The following is a 23,376-nucleotide window of genomic DNA, read 5'->3' on the forward strand; positions in this document are numbered from 1 at the left end:
GCATATCTACCTTTCTCCTCTCCATCATATCCGCTACCTCTCTCCCTTTACCCGTCATAGTACCAACATTTAAAGTTCCAACCCGAACCTTTACTCTCCTACACTGCTCCTTTCCCTGCCGTCTCTGTAGACGTCTTCCTCCTCTCCTTCTCCTCCTTCGGCCAACAGTAGCCCAATTTCCACCGGTACCCTGTCGGCTAACGATACCTGTGGCGGTCGTTGTTAACCCAGGCCTCGACCGATCCGGTATGAAATTCTCATTTGTGATCCGCATATTTGATTTGGCACATGTTTTACGCTAAATGCCCTTCCTAACGCAACCCTCCCCATTTACCCGGGCTTGGGACCGGCACTAAGAGTGCACTGGCTTGTGCCCCCCTAATGGCTTGGTTGAATTGCTGATGAAATATAATGATCTTAAATTATCTAATCTAAAATGTTTATTTCAGTGTTCAGCATTTAATCCAGACCTTCTGTACTTTAGCTAGGCTGTGGAGAACAACTCTCGTAAGAAAAGCACCAGAAAGAGTGAAGAGTGAAGTTTTACCTTTCTGACACTGTCCTCTTGGCTTAACTTTAGAATGAAAAAATTGCTAAATCTGGTCCAAGCATTATAAAGTGGAGCATGGCAATGTGAAGACTTCATGTTTGTTTCTTGCAATGATGATTTGCTCAATCAATGTCATTTTTAGGAGATGTTTAAGAAATGGTTAACGTGTTCAGTAAAACGCCACATAGCTGTGGAATAGCAGAGCTTTAGAGCATTGTCTTTCTTGGTCAAAAGCAGTTTAGTTCAATAAAGCCCGGTAATGATAGCTAACTGACTTTAACATGCTTTTATGCTGTCTAGGAAGTCAAAGGAGAGATCTTTCTTCATAATAGTTTTTGTTAATTCACAATTTTTTTTTAAATTTTTTTAAATAACTGTGTGCAAACATTGATTTTAATAAATGCATCAGTAAAATTGTATGTAATTGTACAGTATTAAACTGTGTTGTCTACAGCAAAACTGTATATTGTAATTTTTTTGCAGAGGAATAGTGTGATTGCTGCTTTTCAAACTGTACAAAAAATAATTAAAATATATAATACGTATATATTTTTTATTAAATATTTTATTATTCTAAAGAAAGAAAGAAAGAAAGAAAGAAAGAAAGAAAGAAAGAAAGAAAGAAAGAAAGAAAGAAAGAAAGAAAGAAAGAAGTGCTTTATACTTGTCAAATGTACTTTACAGCACAGTAAAATGATTGCTTCACATATATATCCCAGTGATGTTAGCTGGGGTCAGAGTGCAAAGTCAGCCATGATGCAAATATTCTTAATTTGAATTCAGTGGTGTTCATATAATCTATTTTAGTCATTTTCTTTATTGTATTTGAAAAGTGACTAAACAGATATAAAGAATTAACTATGCACATGTACTTTGCTCTAACTTGCATTTTTAAATGTGTTCCAGTATACAATTTATCTCCCTGCCCAACTTTTTAAGTGTATAATGCTTAACTAGCATTTTTGGCTTAAGCTCATGTCAAGCGCCACATCACTGAGCTGACAGAGCTTTAGTGTGGCATGAGGTAGATGCAGACTTCAGATCAACAGCCAGCTGCTCCCAATTACATTCAAGAAAAGCTTGTGCAGGATCTCTCATTAGGAATAAAAACTCAAAGCCACATGGCAGCAACCTGTGGGAATCATGGAGCAATAAGAAAAGTCTCTTTACCACAATTATTGTCACATTGGCACATGCAAGAATAGATGTGGTGTAAAGCTTCTGTGTCTGCAAACATGTATGCGTGCTTATTCTGTGGTAATTTTGGACTGCGTATATATGAGCTGTTTGCCTGTTGCATAAATCCAGAAGTATTTCTGCTTGCTGAGCTATTTTATCCAACGTGACTGACAAAGAGGAACTGTGACTCATTCCACAAGTACAGTTTAGTCAGCAACTAATTCCAGAAACCACAAAAGAGCCAAATACCATAAGCAATGATGCAGTATATAATCATGACTTCAGCTGGGTAATCATCATTTCCTACAAGGTCGACAAAAAAATATGAAGCCTTGTAAAAGTCTTCGTTCGGCTTCATTCTTCTTCTTCACTGGACTGTCAGGTGGTAATTATGCCTAACCCAGAGTCTTGCTGAGTTTATCTTGAAATGCCTTCAATCGTAGCTCAATTCACTGGTTAGAAATGGTCTGTTACTGTACTGCAGCTCTGTTCCAGATCCCAAGGAAGGAAAAGACTGGTGATTTAAATAATTTTTGGATGCTGAAAATTCAGGATTTTCCCCAATGTAATGCCATTGTATTTTTCCTTTAATTAAATATTTGCACTAAGAATATGCTTAACAAAAAAAATTGAATTATAAAAAGTCCCAACACACTCAAATCAACACTGTTATTAAGGACACCTCACATACTTGACACTAACACCCTTTCTATGTTGGTCACTCATATCATGGCTTTTCACTCTCCCCCATTAGTCTATCTGGATGCAAACTTGTCATACCTCCTAGTTTTTAGTTCATCAACCCCTTTAGCAGAATTTCATTTTTCATTAGATTTTTTTAGACATAATTATGAGGTTTAGGATTTCTACCACTGTGGCAAAATAGGGGGAAAATAACCTTGAGTATGCCTCATGGACCTCTGGGGCTTCAAGACAACTGACACAAGACATCTACATTTTCACCAAGACACAACAGACTCGCACAATATATCATGCAAAACACAGTAGATACGTAGTTGAAGTTGAAGGATCTGGCTAGCATAAAGCATAAGCTTCCAAGAAGTCCAACCCAAGATATAAGAGTCTTTGGGTCATGTCTTTCCACTAAACAACACACCCAACAACACACAAACACGTGTTATCACAGTACAGTACCTCAGTAGCTCAGCAAACTTAACCTTCCTCTCGGTTCACTTTCTATAAATTCTCATTTTTATCATCTAATGACATTGTCTACACTAGTGAGGTCAAACCCAATCATAGAGGGGGACAAAATTGTGTCTAGGTATAGAGCAAAACAGTGTCAAATTTTAATGAACAATAAGGCAGACAGGAAGTATCCGAATGTACTGCTTTTACTTTCTTGTTTTTTTTTTTTTTTTTTTTTATGAAGAAATTTAAAGCAGTACATTCTGCTCTCATGCACATTTGCCTAAACATGATGCTTGGCATCGTCTCTTGGCTGTCAGTTAATTAGGTTTGGGGTTAGGTTCTGTGCTGTGGCAACTCTCAGGAAATAGTGAAGGTGTGCATCAGTGAGACAACTCCTGTGTGTGCTTTTGTTCATCTTTACAAAGAAATGTTGCTCACACAGATATGTATTTCCAAACATGCAGAGAGTTTGAACAGCCTGTAGGCAGAGGTGGGGGTTTAAATTTCAGGGATTAAGCATAGAAACTGTGCAGTGCCCACAGAGCCAAACTTTATCAACTATGATAGAAATATGATATTGCTTCGTGGGCTGGATATTCTGAAACCGCGGGCCAGAAGTGGCTCGGCGGCCTTGAGTTTGACATGTCTGCTCTACACCCAACACCTTTGTGTATAATCCTTAATATACTGTATAACAATGTCTAGTTAAGTATCTTCTGGAAGCATGACTGTCTATGGCCAGCAGAAGCCAGCTTAAACTCCAGCCCAAGTTCTCAGCGTTCCATTACAGTTTCACAAGCACTATACATGCCATTTATTGAAAATTTTGGGCTTTTCAAGAAAACTTCCCCAAAACATAACCACAGTTACCAGATAAGCTGGCTACTTACAGAGGGTAGGATGTCACATGTGTCAGATGCCACAACCTCACATGAGCACAGCTGGCTGGCAGACTCCTAAAATATACCATGATCTTATTTCATGCAGCAGACAAATACACAAAACACTCATACTTGTCTTCAGGGATGTCACTAGAATAGCACCCACAATTCGACCCTATGCCCTATCCTGTCTACTACTGTCTGCAAATGAATGACGTATGCGATTGCTATTGCTTGAAGTCTCCATCCAAATTCTTTTCTTGATGGTTGAACAATCTACAGTAATTTTAATAAACTCCAATGTTCGGTTTGTTCCTTGATGCATAGAATGTGACTGTTACATTGATGTTGTGTGACATGATGGTTTCTCTCCTGTTTAGTGTATTTTTAACTTTGAATTGTATGTACTGTGTACCTACTGTATTATTTAGCTTTGGCAGTACACTGAAGATTCTTTCCTGTCTTATGATATTACTTAAAGTTGTTGCACAATAACAAAATATTTGTTGATTGATTTATATTGTTGAATTGCACTTTGAACCATGTTTATATGCACTTGAAGATAACTTTTGTGTAGCTTTTGGCAGCACATCTGCTTTCTTTTCTATCACTCCAACAAGAAGGGTGTGAGCTTCCACTGTTCATCAAAACACAACAGTTTAAAAAAAACAATAATGATTTTGCTCAAACCCAATTCTGTTTGGACACTTTGTATGAGACACCAATATATTACTGCATATGAACCTCTGCTGTAAATAATTAATAAACCTTTCATCTAAATTTTATGAACAGTAGCAAAAGATACCATGGTTGTGAGTCAGTTCACTATAGTAAATTGGCCTTTATTGCAAGGATGATTTACTCTAAATGTCGAGTGATGTTCATGGTTATGGCTAGCAAGCAAAAGGAGGCCAGATAGGAAGATTCTACTACTTTTTTCAGCCATTACTGCCATTTTCTGTGGGTGCCAGGTTCTGTAAATGCAGAAGATGAGCCAGCAGTGATATTTCAATAAACATAGCAAAGTTAAGATAATTTTAACTGGGAGGTAGAAAATGTTAATTGTGATGCTCATTCTACAGTTTAAATATGAACTTTGTTCTATGATGCTTTTTGGAGACTTAACTATTTTTCATTTACTGTAGCACTACATAAAAACAGCCAACAAACGATATGTAACATTGTTCACAGTAGTACAAATAAGATTTAGTTCATATCAATAATTACATTTCCTACAAACTAAACTACCTACCAGTAGAGAGTTAAACATTACGTTTCAAGCAATTCTCATTTCAAAAATCAAATCAATCTGAATCCCTAAAATCTGAAGTTTTAATTTTCATATTCATACTAGTCTACAAAAAAATCATGTCAAAAACCCGAATATAAATAAGTTATGGTTGTGTAGTACTTGCATATATTCTAATATATACTTTTGAGTAAGTTTAACATCACTTTAGTCATAATTGCACTATGCTGCAACAATAAACTGATTTTTACTGATAACTGAAACTTTTTTACTGAAAACTGAAACTGATAACTTTTTTTAATTGCATAAAGACGATTTCTCTAATGTATAAAGCTTGTACTAGGTATTTCTGCAACTATTAGCAAACCTTTTATACAGTTTTGTATCTTTAAGCAACATTTACTTTACCATAATTAATGTAAGTTAATGGGATTATTAAGGATACTTTTTATTTGCCACCACTAACCTTTTACAATCAATTGATGTCAACAAATTAAAACATATAATAAATGTCTAAACCATTAAGAATTATCTCATCTCAAGTGTGTCATAATACATTCTACAATTTATACTGTATGACTTTAGGCCTGATTTTGCTGTCACATCACACATCATAAAATAATTTTCTGGTCATTGATCTTAGTATTTAGAATGTGACCTGGTCAGTGGCGGGTGATTTAGTAATGTTAAGGAGGAAAAAACAATATTATGGCAGTCTCAAAATATTTCCAATGAGTTGGAGGACAAAACAAACAATTGTGTGCAAATTGTGGGACAATTGACAAAGGCAAAACATTAAATTGAAGAAAAGACATATATATATATATATATATATATATATATATATATATATATATATATATATATATATATATATATATATATATATATATCAGAATTTTGAATCTATTGAGCTGTGAGGTGACGAAGTTTAACATTTGTTTGTAAACATGTACAGTATGTAACATTTTTGCTACTGTTCACAGCTATTTTGTGGTTATTTTTTGTCTTGTGTTGTATTTGCACTGTTTGCACCAGGTTTCACACATGCACTTTATGTGGCGAGGACACTTACTAGTCCTCAGCCCTGTGTTTTCTGTTTCTGTGATTATTGTTTGTATGTAACATCAGGGTTCTGGAGGAACGTTGTTTCATTTCACTGTGTACTGCATCAGCTATATATGGTTAAAATGACAATAAAAGCTTCTTGACTTTACTTGTATATAGTGTGACTATCAGTATTCATGTACATTTGGAAACAATCATCATAATTTTAAAGATAATGTTAAACATGAGCTCTGACACACTGAACTAGCAGGGGCATAGGTTCTTATGAAGACCTTAATGCACTTCTGTAACTCGCTTTGGATCAGCACTTCAGCCAAACCCCAATATATATAATTGGAGCTATAATACTGTAGACTGCAACCGGTTGTGTTGGAGGATATGACCATATATGTATGTGGGCGGAGTCCCAACTTCACTCACCTTGAGCCAACCGTAAAAGTGGGCGGGGTTTATATGGTCTAGTTTCTTTCTTTTATTTTCCCCGAGTGTGTTCTGATCCGCGTCTCTGTCCATGTCTGTCGGTTTTTACAGTTAGGGGTCTTCGGAATAGGAAGTTCAACCAGTCCGTGAATCGGTGTGGAAACTCTGTCGGTGTGAAAATGCTTCTCCTTCGTGAAAGCGCGCTTGTTTTGTACCTCTGCTTGTGGATACCTGTTGATTTTTCGGTAAGTTGGAGGTGAATGAGAGCGATGCCGTTTGACTTTAATACAGGATATGTATGAGCTGCTGGTACAGATTTGTTTGAATGGTTCATTTTGTATATCCGTATTGTTTTCTTTGATGCCATATTTCCACACGTGGCACATAAAACAGGCTAAAGCGTTCCGGCTCAGTTTTGTGCTGCTGGGATTTTTTATTTTATTTTTATATTTTGTAGAATATTTTTCTTTGTTGTTCAGTAACTATTAAAAACAACCTTGAAACTCGTGGTTTCTGTGTAACAAACGGTTTTGTGGACCAAACGCTGTTTGTGGTGTATCTTCGAGATTCTCGGTGTCGACTCAAACAGGTAAGCAAGAGCGCACTGATCTGAGCATGCGCAAATCAGCCATCTGTAGGCCACGCTACTTAGAAACAGATCTCCTGAGTATAACATGCACTTATAGTTTCACCTCTTTATTCCATGTGATTATTTCAGTCTGTAACTTCAATGGTCGTGTTCCTGGGTCTGAACCTCCCAAACCTCTTTCATGGCCACTTTAGATGATAAGAACCTCAGATATCAGATTTTTATCTAAGGATGTTGAATTCCTCTGTTATCTTAGATCTTCATGAGAAGAAATTATATATATATGTATGTATATATGTATATACAAAGTTTTATTGCAACACTGATGTCTTTCCCTTGTGTGGTATACTGCATTGCCTTCACCTTGCAAGCATTCACGCATGACTTCTCAATCAGGAATGTTGCGAATGGAAAGTCTGAACGGCTTGGGGGCTTTTATTGATGGTTGTTGCTTTCAGCCAAGCCTTAATTAGACTGCCCCTACTCTTACTTGTAGATGTAAACGGCTTTTTGCCCAGCGTCCGCTCTGCTAAGAGTTTTAAACAAATTGCTTCACCATACCGTCCCACCATGGTTGTCAGGGAATATAATTATGCTGTGCACTTTATGGTAAGAGCTTCCAGCTATTTATAGAGTTACAGCCCTTTTTTGGTTGCTTCCCCACCTCAGTTACTGCAAGGAGTTCAAGAAGTGCATAGATTCCCTTTTTTTTTTTTTTTTTGTAACCTACAAGAGTAAGGCAGAGTGTTTGTGTGTTAGAGTTGGTACCAATATGCAGGACATTGTTGAAAATTAGTCTAATCCAATTCACTGTGCAAATCGCAAGCATCCCCAATAACAGCTTTTACATTGTGCTTATCTGGGGGTAAAACAGGAACTACCATTTGTCTGTTGTTTTACATGGCCGTTTCCTGAGGTCTTGGATTAGCAGGTCTCCTGTGACGTACAGTAGCCATGTGAAATGTTTTTTTTTTTTTTAACAATGGGTGGATAGCAAGGTGATATCTGCAGCAATCATTGAGAAGTATAAAGACAGAAAAACCAAACACACCCAAGCGCTCCTTTATCCATGTCTTCTCTGTCATGACTTCTTGGCATATTTGGTTTCCTTGCCTGCTGGGATTGGTGTTTCTCAGTTGCTATAAAAACAGAGCCTATTTTAGGATGAAAACATGTACAAAATAAGAGGGTTTGTGATTGAGGTGATGTACACCCATTGGCCCTCAAGTTCTACTAAGTACTTCTACTTCTTTTTTTTTTTTTTTTTGCATGATTCAGCTTTCCCCCCATCGGTCTGGTGACTTCTGGAGCTGTCTAGACACTGATTGTAATAGAGTAAAGTCAGCAAACTAAAAATTCACTGTTAAGAATCCTTTAGTTGGTTGGCTGTGCTGATTTAATCTGCAGTTTCTTGCATATCTAACAGCACCTTTACCTCCCTTTGTCAGACGAAATCCAAATAACAGACTTTTCTACCTGATTATGAGCCGTGGTTTTGCTGTGGCCGCTGTCATAACAAAGTGATTGCTGTGACTACAGACTAGTTCACGTTGCCGTGTCATGCAGCCTGACTCATCCAGTCTGCGTCTGAAAGCTTCGCTGTGCATACGTTGCAGACTGCTAATGCATGTCTTTTATTTGAAGGAACATCTTTTGTTGGTATTTGTAAAGCACTAAATCACACCCTTTTTAAACTACAGGTATGAGATGCCCTGTATTTGTATAAGGTCTTTTCAGATGTAGTCACTCCCCCCAAAACATGTAAATTGGTGTAATCTCTGGGTGATTAATTACCATGACTTAAACCGACTCGCCAGCACTCTGGTAAAATGAGTGGATCACTGTAACGGATTTCTTTCTTCACACCTTTACTTAAGTACTCTATCTGCCTAATTCACAGTGGACTTTGACTGTCTATTTGGGTTATTGGTGTGATGACTCCTGAATACCCGATGAATGAATAGGCTAATCTTGCTGTGAATTTATACTACTTTAGACACTGATTGACTCATCACTAGAGTGGAAGTGGAAATCCAGATTATCGCATCTAGCAAAAGTGTGAAATACAAAGACATAACTATAAGTCTCCTTAGCTTACAACCATCTGTTGTCCTGAGAATTGCACATGAACTTTGCTAAAGCCTTTGTGTTGTCAGTGTGCCTGTTGGATATTTGCAATAACATTCTTCTTAAGCCTGAAGCACACAAGTCTGGACAAATCGTACATTTATTATCGGACAAATAAAAGGTCCATTGTGCTGCACAGCCCTATGTCTTAGTTACTAAGGAACCAAAGTGAATAGGGTAGAAAATGGTACTTAATGTAGTGTAGTAATATGACCTAAGTAGATAAGTGCATAAAAAAGAATTATTATATGATCCAGCAGCAGATTTGTCAACAGAGAGTCGAGTCATTTATCATTTTAGCTGTACGATTTTATTTCCATTGCGTGTAACTTGTATTACTTTCGTCTGACTAACATCTGTATTTTTTTTCCACTCTTGTGATGTTTATAAGTTAGTTGTGCTAGCACAAGGTTTAGATTACAGCCACCGTTTTGTCAGTGTTTCCACACATCTGTATATTCCGGTTTTTGAAAATGTTACCGGTCTTTTATGCAGTTAATTAATACGCTACCCAAAATAATGCATGTTGGAACATGAAAGACATACTGTATCTGTAGCATTAATGCCAGTATCATGCACACTAAATTAATAAGGGGGATCTTTTATTTTTGTCTTTTTGCGAGGTTATGGAACCAGCTAATGGAAATAGCCCGGACAGAAACGTAGTTTTTTTTCTTCCCAGGCATCATTTGTCCACCCTTGAATTTGATAGTATTTTTGTTTTTCTGGCTTTTTTCGACATGTGCAGTAAGGATAATGTACCTTTTGTGGTGCAGGCCTGTTCAAGGATCCCACCTCCGAATTCCAGTTATCGATATGTCTCAGCCTGTTTGTCACATACCTGAAAGCATTCGCTTTGGTTATCAGCGTATAGCCACTGAATGCAAGCCGTGTTTTTTTCCCATGAATATTCCACAGTGCACTTGTCACACCCTGCTTTATGTAAGATGTTTTTATGCTCTGTGCAGTTCTCTAAGCTTACTTGACATTTATATTATGGCATGTGCATCGTGCTGTTTTGTATTTTTCCTCGTCTCTTCCATTGTCCTGCACCTTCAGTGAACTGAAAGCAGTCCTGGGAGACAGGAAGTTGCAGAGACAGTGTCCATCAACTGTGCATATGAATGTTTTGTCACTGTAACTTTACTGGTGGTGGTTGCCTGAAAGGTATTTGTTTTAATGAGGCATTTCACAGGGATCACTGAGCTCATCAGCAGGTTGTTAACACCACCTGGTCCTCTAGGGCGTTTAGCATTCTAATAAAATGCGTTCACTGACGTTGCGCCCTATTAATTTCTTTTGTTTTAATTTTTTTTTCTGTATCTGGCTTAAAGCAACATCAATTTGGATAGATGTTGATAGCTACTTGTCAGCATTTTTTTATAACCTCAATCTCAGCATTCCACAAGCGCTAGTGTGTAAGTCGCTCTGTGATGCCATTGAACCCTGCAGTCTCTGTTTGAAATGTTTGTTTTGAGATAATCAAGTGCATTTTTCATTATATTTTTACAATGACTGCAGAGGCAAAATACACATTTGGTGGTGTAAAATACCAGGGAAACAAAACATTGTTTTGGTTAACTGCGAGGCTGAAATGTTTTAAAGGACCTTGCTACTATGTACTGTGTCGATATAAAATAGCCGGTTGAGGTTGTCCAGTGGTGTAAACATGTATGATGCAAACCACGTACTGGCATAATTTTTTTTAACTGTCCTTGATTACCAACCTTATTTGGTGTAAGCAGGTCCCTGTTCATCCATTTCCAACAAGTAAAAACAGTTTTGGGATGCACATGCAGGCAGTAATGGGGACCAGCTTGTGAGGAACATGATCTTCAAACATAAACTGGTCAGGACTTCCTTTTGACGCCTGGCCTGAGAATCGGCTTTGTTTATATGGGTCCTGTCACATAGAGCAGGGATTAAAGCATTGCCGCGCGTACCAAGCGGTGAAAGATAATGTCGGATGTGTTGGCTGAAATCTTCCAGATGCTCTTAAGTCATGTGGGGGTTCTGTCTATTGGAGCATGACCATCCTGAACTCCTGAAAACACAAATAATTTTTTCATTGTCTATCCAGAGTGATTCAGTGTCCTTGAATGTATAAAGAAGGAAAAAGCAGAAATTGCTTGCTATATTTTGAAATGCCAGTATGTGTGCATCTTATGCAAGCATATTCTTATACTCCTGTGTATTATTGACGCAAAATGGTTTGAATTACAGCTTTCTTGGCAGAACATAAAGTCTCTACTGACTTTACTGATCTCAGGAAATCAGTACATTGTGTGAAATGTGTCTATCCCCTCACACTTCCCCCGAACAGTACTTAACTTACCCCAGGGCAGGCAAGACGTATAGAGGTGGGATATCACACGTATATGTGAGCGTTCAATGCTCTGAGCTATTTATACACTGCATCAGCCTACCAGCAACTCCATGCTACCCCTAGTTATCAAGCAACTCATCCTGGTCATTTACTGTAATTCAGTTCAGCAGTGTCGGGTATAAGTGGCAGGATTGTAGGTGCCTTTGTATTGTTAATCAAAGCCTAAATTATACGGAGTAGTGGAGAGTACATTTAATGTATGACAATACGTTTAGTTAAGTACATACAACGAACTGTTGAAGTCTGACAGTGATTCTTTGATTTTGCACATAAATCTTAAAGGAATGCTTTTCCTTTGGTGTAATGGAAAAGTCTGTGTGTGTTATCTTACATGACAAGTGGGTTTTTGTTTTCTGAGTTTTGCACCTTGCTATAAAAATGCCTGCACCAAATGGCAAAGCTAGTCAAAAAACTGTTAAGGATGAAGCTTTTACTTGGGACCTAGGATATGCATGGGTACATTATGAACTTGTAACGAGGAGCTTGATCACCCCCAATGTTCTGACTGGCTGTTAATTGTATAGCCCTCCAGCTGCTGGGGCTTGTTAGCTGACCAAAGTAGATTTTGATGAAACCTGAACTTCAGTGGCAAATGGCAGGAGAGAAGATAGACTAGCTTTATTAGCTCATGAAAGATTTTTTTTAGTTAGTTTGTTTGTTTTTTTTTTTGTTTTTTTTTTATCCAATTGGATCAGCCAAAGCACCTGAAGTCGTACGCATTTTTGTAATGTGAAGCTGCCCCACTTGCCTGTATTGTGATTGGCCACTGGGCTGTAACTTTGTGTAAAATGATAGCTTGAGGCCTGTGGATCAGTGACTTACTGAAGACTTGCTTTTAATGTGTGGACCACTTGAGTTATGTGAAATGATTTAACTTCCTTAGAGCTATGATTTTGAGTGTGGGGTGTAGTCAGGGGGTGTGATTTTTTTCTTGAGTTAGTAGATATTAGTGTGATTTATAATTATTCATGGAAATAATAATGAGAACTCTATAATTCGTCCCTAACTGGGCACCTTTTTGTAGAGTTTTACACTGAAGGCTTAAATTCCTTGTCTATCCATAGAACATTTTAATTTATATATATATAATTAAGGCCATTCATGTAGTTGGTTTGACTGACACAGACACCATGTTGTACTTTATAAGCTGCTTGCTTAACGGTCAAGGGGTTTTTCTTTCTTATATAATTTCTCATATATATATTTGGGCAATAATTTAACCACATTTTCAAGATCATGTCATATGTGATTGTGTTGTTAAGACTCCACCCCTCCCCGCACTGCCTTCAAAAAAAAAAATCGGAAGCTGCTGGACAGGAACACAGTCAGTGGAATTGTTTCCTGTTATCAGACTGCAGATCCTAATTTGGTTTGCATTTGCAGTTATTATTGTCTCCCTCCAGCTTCCTTAAATGCAAGAAAACCATGAGCCATTGACTAGAGGCTTATTGTAGGCATGACATCAGTGACACAACATCCTGCACAGGCAAAAACAATTTAATGTGGTATCAACACCGAGTGAAAAAACTGCTGGCAGACTACTTTAGTTAAACCGGCTCCATGGAGTCTATGGCTCATATTCAGCCACAGGGTATGAGGGGTCAAAGAGCAATGTCATATAAAGCTCTACAGGGCCAGAGGATGGTGTGGATAGCAAGAGCAGAGGCTTCAGGGCTTCATTTTGGAAATCCTGTTGATCTGAATGCACTGAGAAAATGTGCTGTGTGTGCTGATTAAAGATCTATCAATTATGTATGAGCTTGTTTCCCAAGAAATCAAAGTAAAATCTGATGAAATATTAAATGAAAAGATGAAAAGCCTACAGTTTTAATATGAACTTCCACAATTTTTGTATGCTTTAATGTACTATATGTCCAAATGTGGTTCTTCCCCAAACTGGAAACAAGCAATTGTCTTTGTGTATACTTTAGAGGCCATGTATGAGGACAGTGTTACAGCAGTAAAGTCTGCAGTAGAAATGACAGACTGGTTCAAGGTGAAGGTTGAATTGCATCAAGGATCAGCTCTGAGCCCTTTCCTGTATGCAGTTGTGATGGACAGGTTGACTGATGAGCTCAGACAGTAGTCTCCTTTAACTATGTTTGCGGATGATATTGTGATTTGTGGTGAGAGTAGGGAGCAGGTGGAGAAGAGCCTGGAGAGGTGGAGGTATGTGCTGGAGTGAAGGGGAATAAAAGTCAGTAGGAGTAAGACAGAGTACATGTGTGTGAATGAGAGGGAGGGCAGTGGAGTGGTGCGGTTGCAGGGAGAAGAGGTGGCGAAGGTGGAGGAGTTCATGTATCTGGGGTCAACAGTGCAAAGTAATGGAGAGTGTGTTAGAGAAGTGAAGAAAATAGTGCAGGCAGGGTGGAGTGGGTGGAGAAGAGCGAGAGGAGTGATTTTGTGATCGAAGGGTATCTGCAAGAGTGAAAGGGAAAGTTTATAGGACTGTGGTGATACCTGCGATGTTGTATGGTTTAGAGACAGTGGCATTGAGTAAAAGACGAGAGGTGAAGCTGGAGGTAGCAGAGCTGAAGATGCTGAGATTTTCATTGAGAATGATGAGGATGGACAGGATAAGAAACTAGTTTATTAGAGGGACAGCGCATGTAGGACATTTTTATAGACAAGGTGAGGGAGGTGCGATTGAGAAGGTTTGGACAAGTGCAGAGAGGGACATGGGTTATACCGGTGGGAGAATGCTGAGGATGGAGCCACCAGGAAGGAGAAAAAGAGGAAGACCACGGAGGAGGTTTATGGATGTGGTGAGGGAAGACATGCAGGTAGTTGGTTTGAAAGAGGCAGATGTTCGAGGACAGAGTAGTATGGAGACGGAGGATCCGCTGTGGTGACCCCTAATGGGGGCAGCCAAAAGTAGTAGTAGTCTGTGCATACTATAGCATTAGGAATTTCCCTATATTGAAAAACTAAAGACCCAAACATGTTCCAGCATGACAGCGATGCTGTGCACAAAGAGAAGTCCATAACGGCAGGGTTTGCCAAGACTGATGTGGAAGAATGCTTCAGAAGGAGTCCTGTACAAACCTCAGTTCCAATAACCACCTCAGGGATAAAATAAAACCTAGAGCTGCCCAATCATCAGTGTCCAAACTACTTTCCCAGTAGAGTGGGCTAACTAAATATAATGGGATGTTCAGCAATTGTCTACATACTTTTGGTCATATTGTATACAGAATATATCGCAATTAAGCGACAGTAAACAGGATATAAACTGCAGTGGCTGTTCAGGAACTAAAATGCTGTCTTTACTTCTTTTATCAGTATGGAGCGCTTGCACCAGAAGATCAAGATGGATCAGGAGATGACTATGAGTTCTCTGCGTCAGGGTCAGGGTCAGGAGATGATGGTAGGAGATCTTGTTTTAAAAATATTTTTTCTTGAAAACCCATTTCTATAGTTTTCATAGAAAAATTATCCCTTTCTATATAGGTGATGTATGTTGGTTATAGGTCTAACATTAATTCTGTATTTTAATTTTAAGACTTCTTGATCATGCCTGATGTGACAACCCAAGCAAGTCCTAACACTACGAAGGCAGCATGGTTCACAAATGCCCCCATTCATCTTCCAGAACATCCTGTTACCCAGTTTGTCTCCCCCCACACTGAGCCTAAAACATCTGGCCATGACACTGAAGCTCCTCCATCATCCACCACCCAGATCACTGAGACTCCAACATCTCTCGTTATCATCAAATCTCTTGGCTCAGAGGAAGATCAAGAAAGTGAGACCACAACAGTAAGCGCTGTGACGCAGACAAAGACAACTCTGCCTCCAGCCGAGAAACTACCCGTGGTGCCCACTCATAAAGAACAATATACAACCACTGCCCATGATGAGGAGGACACCAAAGAATCATTTGTAATTGAAGAAGCTACCAGTATAGTTGAAGCAGTGAGTGTGACAACTAAAGCACCTAAAATGGAGACTACTCCAGCACTTAGGAGTACATCAACAGCTAGTAATTCAGCTGATATTGACGCTTCAGGTGATTCTGTTGAATCCACAACTGTGCAAGCCATTGAAGATAATCTGATTGAAAATAACATCATACCCGAGGAGCATAAACCTATCAACAGGAATCCAACAATGGTAAAAAAGAAACTGTTACATATGTGGAGAGTAATTTGTTAACCTGCACTTATATTCACAATATATACAGCATAACAACTAGGGATTCCACCTAACACCATTATTTTCCTTCGACAGGATAATGGTGACTTTGGATTCGACAACGAAATCCAGAAGCCAGGAACAAGATCAGGACAACCTGGGTCCGAGTCTGATTTTGCTCTAGGCAGTGCTTCTGACAACGATAGCTTACTGGAAAGAAAAGAGGTCCTGGCAGGTAAGCGTCACTTTAAACCCACATTGTTCCAACATCGTGTTTTGATATTTGGATCCAGTGGAACATGCTGCCCATTTCAGCTTTTAGAAACCGTAATTTATAATGTATAAGCGAGTTCGTTTGCTCATTTAACATTTATTCCATACGTCCATCCGGTGTCATAGTACAAAAATTACTTTACCTTTAAGAGAATGAGTCATGAACTTATCTTTTCCATGTTGTTTTCTTTCCAGGTGTCATTGCAGGTGGCGTGGTGGGCTTGGCTTTTGCTATCATGCTTGTCACTCTCATGGTCTACCGCATGAAGAAAAAGGACGAGGGTAGTTATTCACTAGATGAGCACAAACACCCTAATGGAGGCTACCAGAAACCACAGAAGCAGGAAGAGTTTCTGGCATAAAGACACTCATATGTCTGGTTTCTGTCTCTTTATTCTACGCTTGACTGTCACTTAAAACTTCCTAACTTGCCAGATTCCACATGCTTGGTGACCCTTTATTTTATTTTATTTTTTTGTTTATATGCCCACGTTGGATTTGCGACACATTGGATTTGTTTGGTTGATCTTCAAGAACAGTTTGCTTGGGTTATTCCCCCCTTCCTTTTCTAATGGATTCTCACACTGTGGATCGAGACTGTCCTCATGAGCCCTAGTTAAGAGTGAGGGACTCGGGAGTCTGCCTTTTATATATATATTTTTTTTTCGTTATGGTTCTGCTTTCTGCCAGTGCTGGGAGACCACAGCAAACGTGGACCAGCTTCTCAATTCCACAGTGCCTTATTTCCTGTTCCAGGAAACCTGTTCCTGCATCCAGTAGCGAGAGAGCTCACCCTCCTCCAACTGTTTGTTACCTCAGTAACAGATAGTTGCCATAGGGACAGAAAACATGGATTGCATGCTTTTGACATGCAAACATTACAATCCTGAATTACAATCACTGTTTGCTTGGAACTGATTGTGTTTCTGCTTGGCCTGGGCTCTCTTACTTTCGTTTGTTGAAACTGTTATGTTCCACATTGGTTTATCACTTGTGTGTTTGTGTGGAAGGAGAGTTGCCTTGAGTGGGATTCCCTTCAATTTTTTCTTTGTTTTGTACTCCTTAGATGGCGTGTCAGAACAAGCGAAACAGAATGGGTATTTGGAAATTTGTGTAAGAAATTGTTGATAAGACATGACTGTCCTCTTGCGCAATGTTGCTGTGTTACCTAAGAAGCAAAATGACTTGACGTTCTGTATACCCTGAATTCACAAATACACTTAAAGTTTCTCAAATATTACACAAGTGCAGTTGTTTTTTGTTTTTTTTTTTTAGGTTTTTTGTTTTTTTTTTTGGAGGGGGGGGTTGTGAGGGTTACCCCAGCTCTTTGTACATATGCTAGTGGACCAAACTACAGCTTGAAAACCTTTACTGAGATGGATGACAGCTAATGTATATTACCAGGTCGTTTGAGGCCGATTTGTATAAGCGTGTAAATGTTTATCTGTTTTTAGTACATACATATTAAAGGACTGCTCAGCTACGGTGAGCTTTCTGTAAAAACTTTACAATCAATACTGCCTAAACCAAATGTTGTGGAAAAAAATGTCTTATAGCTCCCTGGAAACTACCAAACAAAGTGTGTTAAATAATTTCAAACCGTCAAACACAATTTTTTATTAAAGCTGTTCATTTGTGTAAATGCTAATATCACATGCCCTGGTATAGGCTGCTTATAATGACCGAGCAGAGTATTGACATATTACTAGTAAATGCATTTGTGCGTTTTACTGAACCTGCACGTGCCATGTTCTGTGTACAGCTTTATTTTGGTTTTCAGCTGTTTCTTTAATTCCTTTTTTTGGGGGGTTTTGTTAACAAACGAACAAATGTTTTGACTCTATGTAGACCTGTATTCCAGGCTTAAGGCTAGCTCAACTATTTGTCCATAATGGAATTTTTTATTTTTTTTTTTAAAGACGAATTGGCAAAAGTGTGTGAAAGTACGCTCTCGCAGCAGAGGTAGCGCGTTTGTGCCTTGCAGAATAGCTGACCACACCTCAGAGAGAGCAGCCTTTTGTGTTTTGTTGCTGTGCAAAAGAAAATTAGACCTACTTATGTCCTAGTTTGTACAAATCTCTCTATTTATTATGCACAGTTGTTTTCTTTGTTTAATAAAAGGGAGTCCATTTTCAGCATCGTGTAACGTGTAGTTTGTGCAGATGAATGAGCCATGTTTAGTATTATGAGTTCTTTGTATTGAACTTCCTTAACAGATACTAATACTATTGTGCTATAAACATACTAATGGTGTTACATTTACTGGTGTTACTGTTGAAGATGCGTCACTTTTTAATAAACAAATAATGACTGAAATCTTTTGGTAGTAAACCAGCCATTAAATATAAGTGCCAGTCATGTTCCAATATGCAATTTTCTTCATCCAACACTGAGGATGCTTTAATTTTGCATATTTTATTATTATTAGGCTAAAAGTGTATCTATGCCCCCATCCCCAGGTATTGCATGAATCGGTGATCAAAAAGTAAACAGCAGTATCATTGTTAGCTCATTGCTTATTCATGACAAGCAAGTTGGTTACTCTGTCCTGGTAACTATATGCAATAATTTAAAAGCATTTTTATACACTACATTTGAACATGAGTCACCCCTGATATTTGCTTTTAAGATAGTTATAAGATAACGCTCTGAGAAAGGGCATAGTGACTTTAATACCTATTGCAACATGTATACAACACTTGAACATGGAAAAAGGTGACTCATAATGATGTTATAGGTTGGGCTCTTTGTAAGTGAGCAGCTTGAATGGCCGGCCAGGTCATGCTTGAATGAGTCATTAGCTAGTGGAAATGATTTGAGCAACTTTGGCACTCGCTACTTGCTTTTACCATATAGAATAAAGTTAGCTACTGAGTTAGAACACAAGGTTATAGTATAGTAACCTCCTGTAAGAAAACAGTAATTTTATTGCTGCAAATCCCAGATACCTATATAGGATAAGGGTTTTTTTGTTTGTTTGTTTTATTTTTTTTAAGATGCAAAAATCCATGATTAAAGTGCTTTCTATTTTAGATGAGTGAATCACAAAGTCTGGCATATGAAAAGTTTACATATACCAGAGGTGGGTGGTCAGGGCCAGCAAAGCCTTCACTATCAGAAACACTGAAAACATTCACAACCCAAATTCTAATATTTGTTACATGAAATTGTATTAATTTATTCCCAACAGTTTATTCTCTTCATTTCGTAGTGTTTCTCTTGGCTGCACTGCTTCAAGTACGTGTATGTGGATGGTAAATCTTTTTGTCCAATTAGATTTCTTATGTGCTGCCAAGTCAATATAATCTGCCCAGAGCCTTTAAAGTCTGTACTGCTGGCAATTTTACCACAGTCTCCTTAATAAATAGCTCTGTTTCTTTAACCAATCAGATTTCAAATTTGCCTCACAGGGCCAGCGAGCTGGCTCAGAATAGCTTCAGCATTTTTCCGTCCTCTGATTGGTTGGTCAGAGGTAAACCGTTACAGCGATGTTCGACTGGCAAAACAAGTGTGTAGCTCTCTTGATTAGGTCTTGGACATTCTTAAAAAAACATTTTCAAGAAAAGCAAGACATCGAGAGGAGAGGTCGGTCAATCCTGAGGCCAGCTAGCTTGTTTCAGCCCGGGAAAGGGTTTGTTCTCCATTTCCAGACCAGTGAAAACGAGCGGTACCACTGGATTACAGCCTCTGAGGAGTGGTGCAAATTATGAGTCTGCATCTCTGGTGAGTAGGTTGTACTTTATTTACATTTTTAATGTTTTTGTCATGTTATTAGACAAATATTGATTCTGAACTGCTCCAGATGATGTAGGTGGCACAGTTGTGGTTGTAGTTTAGAGGTTTGGAGTTGTCTTACCTGGGTTTCTTACTTTAGTGAAATGGTATTCACCCTCAATATGTGAAATGCCTCTTTCTCTGTAATGCCACGTGCGGTTATATTGCGTTTTTGTATTGTATTGATGGTTTCTGTAATTGCGATGTGTGAGTGGTGTTATTAAGAGGTGGATTATGTCAGGTTAGTCTCCACTGTAGGCCCAGGTACCAAATGCACGACCTGCCACTGATATATACATACAAAAAATTACGAAGAAATTAGTCTGGTGAAATCTATAATGTAGCACTCACCATTACACCAAAAATAAAACTTTTGAGAGTCTTGGTGTGAAACACACTCAGAAAATAATGTTCCTGGATGCAGACTTGTGGAAGAGAGCCAATCAGATTGTAACATTCCAAACCCTCTCAAGATTATGGTGAGAAAAGTGAACAAAGGATATCAGATGCTCCGGAGCTCAATAATGTACCAGCTAATATCACATCTAAGTCTTATGTCTTAACAAGGATTTGTTTAAACACTTTGACATTTGCTTCTTGTTGAAAAGTTTCGATCTAAGTAATCTCTTAATGTTTTCCCAGAATTGGAATTCACCACTCCCAGAGTTGAGCAGTTACCCGTGACGCCACCGTGTTGCTAAATGTTTTCTACCGTTACTGGTAATATGAGGCACATGGAAGTGTGTTCAAGGTTGGGAAATGAAAAGGAGTGTGATTCCAGTTAAATCTTTTGCATGTTGAGACATGTCGCAGAATGCCAAGGAAAATGTTCCCTCCTTCCTCATTGTTCTGCTCTGTCTCATTAGTGTGACTAATTTCCCCTTGGGTGCTGTAGGCCTGTGTATAACTGCTTTAACTGAGGATAAAGAACAAGCGAGAACTTCCACAAAGACCTCACACATTGCTAAAAGTCTATCAAGCTGTGGGATGCTGGGGAGAGGAGAGCGGCAAGGAAAATGCATATTTTTCCAAGCAGTCACTGACTTTCATGTCTTTGCTGAAGTTTCTACTGACAATCTCCCAACCATCGATCAGATGACAGCTGGACTGCAGTAGGCACAAACACAGCATAAACATCCTATTATCTAACCAACTCCACACTCCCCTGGCTCCTGATAGATGCCATATGGTACAGGACTAGCCAGAGAAAAATTCGACAAGTTCCTGTCTTCACTGGTGTAAACTGATTTTAAAAACTGAAGTAAGACATTTAATGCCTTAAGTAAAAAAATAGTCATTATGAATATTAACTTGCCAGATGTAAGCTGTCTGGATGGACATAATTTCGTATTACTAACTGTGTGTCAGGGTCATGTGCCACTAACTCTTATAATTGTTCCAAGGCCCTGCCATGTCTGCCATTTCTTCCACATGAACGGGTATGAACCTGCATTAGCACAATCTGATAATTGCATGGACGTTTACCCTCATAAATCATGCGTGTACAAACTGAAACAAGAAACAAAACATACACCTACACTATTTGTGCTCTATAGCAGTTGACATTGTCCCTGGAGACATATTATCCACTTTCATTTTGTCCAACTTTAGCTTTCATCATAAATGTAGTAATTTCATCTAGTAGAAATATTTTTCTTAGACACTAAATGTGCAAAAACAATAAAAGCACCAGTTTGCATTAGATGAGGGCAAGATTTTTCTAAGGTAGTCCTGACATCCTAACAAAAAGAGGAAAATAATGGCTCCGAAAGAGTTTGTTTTGCTGACTCTGTTATACTCAGCCATCATAAAACACGATACATGTGGAAACTTACCAATAGATGAATCTTAATTTTATTAATGAACTGATTTCTCAGTTGTTGCAGATCTATTATGAACTTATTTGTCAAACTGATTATTAGTGTGTTAAAACCTTAGTTTGTATTGAAACCCTTTTAGTTTACTGTGCTTTGGGGGAACCATAGTTTGCTGCAGGCCATGGGAAAGCCCAATCCCCTCACACACGTCTGTTGCATTGGCTCAAATAGACCTAGCACAGCAGGGGCCTCTTTCTAATGAGGTGCTTAGACTTTCTGGTTGTCGCATTAAATCGTAAAGCAGACTTTTAACCTTTCTTTATGACTTCCTTTTATCCCATATAGAGGAAAAACCCTGTGCTCAACTGTCCACCACCTAGCAGCAGTGAGCCCAGTGTGTTTATGTGGGATTATGTTCGAGTCCCACACATTTTCCTGTCAGTGAGTTGGGATCTGTGTATCACTCTCTCATATCCTTAGTCTGGTTCAGCTGTGAATCACAGGCCATTTTATGATTCACTTGTAAAAGTCGTGGGCTGTGAAAGCCTTCCTGTTTTGTCATGCTTATGTGCTCATGATACACAATCACTAAATGCTTACTAAATTTTCAATAATTTTAAGTAGAATTTACTTTGTAAAATGTTGGTTCTAAAACAGGCAGCTTTGATTTCGAGGTGATGGCAGATTTTGCCTACACTAATTACATCACTGCATCCATGTGAAATGCCAATTAGTCTTTTCTGAGATGAGATAATACAAATGAAATGCATACAAAATATAGTGTTGGATAGAGTGTAGGTTACAATTCCCAAATGTATGCAATACTAGGTATCATTAGACATTTAATTAGAATAAGGTTGTACTGTTGTAATAAAAGTCCAAAACTAGCCCTAGGCATGCTAATGAGCTAACCATGAAGTGCTAAAGAGCTACAGAGATAAACAAAACATACATTAATAAAGGTTTTTCTTTGCACAGATCCCACTTTAGAGGACCATTCCTCAGCATCATTTCACTTAGAAAAATAAGGGTTCCCATTTTTCTCCTAGCTAGCTCTATGCTTAGATTATATAACTATATATACAGTATATAAAACTATAGCCATTTATTGAACTTAGCAAGTGTAAAGAGCTTCTCTAATGATCTATAACCAAAAGTACTTAGAAGTTATTAATCAATTCAATGGAAAAAAATCAGGTTTATATCAACAATAAAAAAGACTGGCTTGTTGTGATTTACTTTGCGAGAACATGGCTTCATTACTGTATATATTATAATCAAGTGATCCATAACTGTAATATTATAACTCGCATTTCTAGATAATCTAACCCAATTGTCGAGCTTATCATACCCATGTTGACTGGTTTGGGGGGAAAAAAGGACCTGTTAAAATACATTTTAACAGTTAAGGCATCAGACTTCATCAATGAAAGACATCAGTTTAGTGTAAAAGTAATGGTGTAATACAGCGGTCCCCAACCATTTTTGCACCAAGGACCAGATTAATGTAAGACAATATTTTTGGGGTTTATAAAAACAACAAATTAAAATGATACGACCGTCATAAAAATATAAATATAAAAAATCTCAATATAATAATAAATGTGAATTCGCTGTGGTGGTGTTTGTTAATTTAGCTTGCTTGGGGGTTTGAATTTAGTGGTAATGTATTGTGTTACTGGTTGGAGCAACCCCTTTAAGAAGGTAGCGGATGGAGGTAAGACATGTAACCAAGGCAAGCATCTTGACATGCATGAAGAGTGAGTCATTGACAGAT

General features: G+C 38.3%; 1 protein-coding gene across 1 annotated transcript; it reads left to right on the plus strand.

Annotated features, from left to right (window-relative positions):
- The first annotated feature begins 6,523 nt into the window (after positions 1–6,523).
- Positions 6,524–18,143, plus strand: LOC310727465 (uncharacterized protein). The gene is made up of 5 exons (XM_083543982.1): positions 6,524–6,744; positions 14,884–14,968; positions 15,104–15,714; positions 15,832–15,970; positions 16,204–18,143. The coding sequence occupies exons 1-5, from the start codon at positions 6,679–6,681 to the stop codon at positions 16,368–16,370; spliced, it is 1,068 nt and encodes a 355-aa protein (XP_083400108.1). The 5' UTR covers positions 6,524–6,678; the 3' UTR covers positions 16,371–18,143.
- The last annotated feature ends 5,233 nt before the right edge of the window (positions 18,144–23,376 follow it).

The sequence above is a fragment of the Silurus aristotelis genome (assembly GCF_946808225.1).
Source record: "Silurus aristotelis genome assembly, chromosome: 6".
Classification (NCBI taxonomy): Eukaryota; Metazoa; Chordata; class Actinopteri; order Siluriformes; family Siluridae; genus Silurus; species Silurus aristotelis.

Excerpts from the sequence above, each read along its gene's own strand:
- LOC310727465 (XM_083543982.1), top strand. The coding sequence starts at position 6,679 with ATGCTTCTCCTTCGTGAAAGCGCGCTTGTTTTGTACCTCTGCTTGTGG. Across the intron at positions 6,745-14,883 it reads GGATACCTGTTGATTTTTCG|TATGGAGCGCTTGCACCAGA; the intron begins GTAAGTTGGAGG and ends TTCTTTTATCAG. Across the intron at positions 15,715-15,831 it reads TCAACAGGAATCCAACAATG|GATAATGGTGACTTTGGATT; the intron begins GTAAAAAAGAAA and ends TTCCTTCGACAG.